General features: G+C 39.7%; 1 protein-coding gene across 1 annotated transcript in view; it reads right to left on the bottom strand.

Moving 5' to 3' along the window:
- The window catches only part of LOC126394913 (golgin subfamily A member 4-like), a 92054-nt gene that overhangs the window by 6018 nt on the left and 82051 nt on the right, over positions 1 to 3985 (bottom strand). The window contains 3 exon segments of the mRNA XM_050052056.1: positions 100 to 215; positions 582 to 641; positions 2367 to 2458. Of these exon segments, the coding sequence (XP_049908013.1) occupies positions 100 to 215; positions 582 to 641; positions 2367 to 2458 (268 nt within the window).

Raw genomic sequence — 3985 nt, 5'->3', positions numbered from 1 at the left:
TTCTACATGTTCTGACAGTTTGTCTTCAGAGATGTTGAGATGCAGCAGATCTGAAGTGTTGATCAGAACTATTTCTTTGTCCTTTATCTGTTTTCTGACTGTCAGGAAGTCTGGTTCTTCCTCAGTGTTGAACTTAGTCTCTCCCAGTATGAAGTTCCCCACTGAACTCCTCTGAGACCAGCTGTTCCCCAGCAGAACAACCCTCAGCTCAGACACTGGAAAGAAAAACAAAAACACTGAATTAGAAAAATCTACTCAGTATTTAATTTGTAAAAAACAAATACCATTGGCTTTATAACTGATGAGAAAGTCACAGATTTAAGATGGACTTCAGTGAATGCAACATTTCCAAGTAGAGATAGTGATCTAATCTTTTTTACATGATTAATTCAGCAGCACTGCTGCTAAATACATACAGGGGAAACACTGGACACTGTTGGCTGTTGTCTTGACACTTTACAAAGTCACCAGTTAGTTTGCAAATATTCAAATAAAATGTGTTTAAACCCACCACATATAAACACTGTAATTAGATATTAATATACAGAAGATTAATTCTGAGTCAGTTCAGTTTAACTCACTCTGTGGTGGCAGCCATTCATAGCTGCTGCTCCGCTTCACAGGTTGCAGATCATCTGTTTCTGTAAAAACACACAACAATGATTCACTCACATGAGAATTCATTCACAACTTCAATGAAAGAACTGCTGCTTTTCATCATGCCTTTTGCCACCTCAACAATATATCTTAAATGTTACCTTTATTGGTTCCCATACACATTGGTAATTTCTAAGCACGTTATGGAAATGATTGTACAGGGCTGTACGGTGAATTTTTTTTGCATAAAACAGTGGTGCTACATAAGTTTAAAGTTTTGTAGCACAAGCCATAAAAGTGTAGTACAAATATTAAAGTATCAAGTAAGTCTGTTGTAGTTTGAGACCATGAGATTAACTGGACTGCAGACTGGAGTCTCACTGACAAACTCACAGCTGACTCATATGAACAGGTCGAGTGTGTTTATTTTAAACTGGTAAAAAGGTTTCTGCCATGTTCTTCTGGAGCAGACTCAACAACAGCGTGGCACATCTCTGAGAAACATCTGAATGAATCAGAATGCAGACACCTCAGGGCATGACTAAAAACTGATTATACAAGGTGTCAGCTTGAGTCTAATACAGAAAGTGTAAAACTGCTAGTGTCTTCTTGTTACCCTGGACCAAGGAACACACAAATGTTAACTCAACACTACTGAGTTTGGAAAGATGACACACACACAGCAAAATAAAAAATATACAATCTTTTGCACAATGTCAGGTTTAGTCAACGAGGCCTTGATTCATGTTTGCACACAAAGTGCCCATTTAAAGAGGGTGATGGGAACTGTAGTTACAGATGTTTGATGAAAGGATGTTTTGCCTTGGAACATAAGACACATTTCAGAACAATGTTCTGATAATACAATGAAGCCATGTCCCAGTAAACACTGGATAAGTCCACAGGAATGCTACTCTAGGTACAACAGTTATAATAATACATCCAAAACAACATTTATCAGCAGAAGTGAACATGACGCTGTAGAAACCCAGTACCTGTTCATGCAGGAAGAAGGAAGAGGATGCTGTTGTGACGCAGATGATGAGAGCAGACAGTGTGTTATCCAGAATAATAAAGTGTGACTGAACTCACCAGGTGCTGCAGTTGCCATGATGTCAGGCAGTCAGTCAGAGACTGGTTCAACTGGAAACCAACAGCAGGATTGTAGAACCTAAAAAGAGAATATAAAATGTTCAAGTGACCTGTCTAACCTCGTCTGCTGCTTCCTCGTGTTACACACCATGAAAATAATAATATTTTACAGGACTGGGTCAAGCCCCATCCAGGAGTCTCTCATCTGGACACTTCCCATAGAAAAGCTGTTCCTCAGTGCAGGTGGTAAAGTTACCAGACACACACTTAACAAAAACAACCACTGAGCTCACACTGAATATTTCACAGGTAACATTGTGACACATTTAACTGTGGAGCAGGGAGTCTGTCTGTCTGTCTGTCTGTCTGTCTGTCTGTCTGTCAATTGAATATCTTGAGAACTGTTCATCCAATCTTCACGCTTGACGGCTGTACAGCTGGGGTCCAAAGAATCAAGGCTCCACAGAGCGCAGACTGTGAGCGGAGTGTGACGTGTCTCCCTGTGTATATTTCACAGTGTTTCTGACAGTGAGTAGATCTTTGGTAGTGATGAGATACTCGATTCCTTTTACTGACTCTAATTTGTATGAGTCACTCACTAAAGTGAATCGTTTTTTCAAGTCACTTGAGTCAGTCACCCAGAGTGAACACACTGCTCAGGTAAGGGAGGGGCTAACCCAGCAGGGAGAGAGTGTGAGTGAGCTTGGTGCTGCCGGTGAGCTGGGAGTTGGAGCCACTGTGTGAATCGCTCATGTTCTGTAGCCTCAGCCTGAGATACAGCTCAGCTCAGGGCAGGGAGGAGACGGGGGAGTTGAGTTGAAATAAGGACCAGAGCTGCATCTTCTCCCTCAGGGCTAATACAGTGATTAGCTTAATATATTTACACAACTGCAGTTAGAATAACAGTTGTGTGGCATGTTGCCTGGTCTCCTCTTTCCTCAGACTATGACGGTACATGTTGCAAAATGCAAGAGCTTGTAGACTTGATGTGAAATCTTGCAGAACAAAAATCTGAACACGTAAGTTTAAAGAAATAATCCCACATGAGCTGAATTTAAAGTCACAGAAAACAAAACGTAACAGGAGAGAGCTTGCAGAAGATAAACTTGCACGTATATAAAATACTCATACATGTGTGTTCTGAATGTGTAGTCACAGAACAAACATATTCACAGGTGTGTAGACTGACAGTTTGATTTCATTTGGTTGCTCTTGATACGTCCTCACATAAAGCAGCTCATTTTGCTCTGCTCTATTTTTAAAGAACAGATGTTATGACACTAATCACTGGAAAACCTGAGGAGTATCATATTTACACACATTTACATATCATATTTTCAGCCATTACATTTACTGTGTGTGTGTGGGCGAGCAGGGTTGTCTGTAAAAACATTTTTATAACACATGTTTAAAGATGTGAAGAAAGAATTCATGTCCGTTATTGAAACTGGAATGAGTTATAAGTCCTGCTCCTGCAGAGGCTCGAGTCATCTGGAACGGCGGATATCCTCTGATGTTAATCTGCAGAAATTTAACGGTTTAAACGTTGAAAAGTTGAATACAAACAGTTTGAGATTATTCAGTTTAATTCCTGTCTGAAACGACGTCCTCTGACTCCTCAATTCCAACAAACAAACTTACATACACACATACAAACAACACAAACAAACAAACAAACAACACAACAAAGAAACACACAACACAAAGTATCGCAGTTTCCTTGCAGACACTTTGACAGGATCTCTGAGCGGATGTTTGTCTTGACAGACCCGAGTTCAGACAAACCTCACTTACCTCCTTTATTTATTCCTTCACTGTTACTGATCTGGTTTGAACTCTTTCCTCACCAGCTGAAGGTCACATGCTGCGACATCAGTGCGGGACAAAAGCGAAAGTTACAAGTCAGAAAGGCGGGACTCCTCGTCTTCAGGTGACGTAAAAAAACAACAAAACCTGTGATCAAAACAGTGAAGAAGAACTACAGCCTGTGTTTATGGTTAAATAATATTTCCTAAAAATAATTTTGACTTTATAAAGGAAACATCTGGAAATGATCATTTACTTCTCAAACGATTTGATTCCTCTGATGTGCATTTGGACATGTTTGTTTCATTTCATATTTCCTGTGTGAACTTAGGTTTTAAATCAAGAGATATGATTCATATTGTCCCAGTGATGTTGCATACATGATCTTCCTGTCATCCAAAATGAACAGAGTGTGTGCAGAAAAGCAGATTCCTATAAAAGCTGCAGAGCTGTTGCTTTTTCACTCTTTATTCATAAAACCTTCATTTTA

The sequence above is a fragment of the Epinephelus moara genome, chromosome 8 (assembly GCF_006386435.1).
Source record: "Epinephelus moara isolate mb chromosome 8, YSFRI_EMoa_1.0, whole genome shotgun sequence".
Classification (NCBI taxonomy): Eukaryota; Metazoa; Chordata; class Actinopteri; order Perciformes; family Serranidae; genus Epinephelus; species Epinephelus moara.
This window is presented reverse-complemented; position numbering and strand designations above follow the sequence as displayed.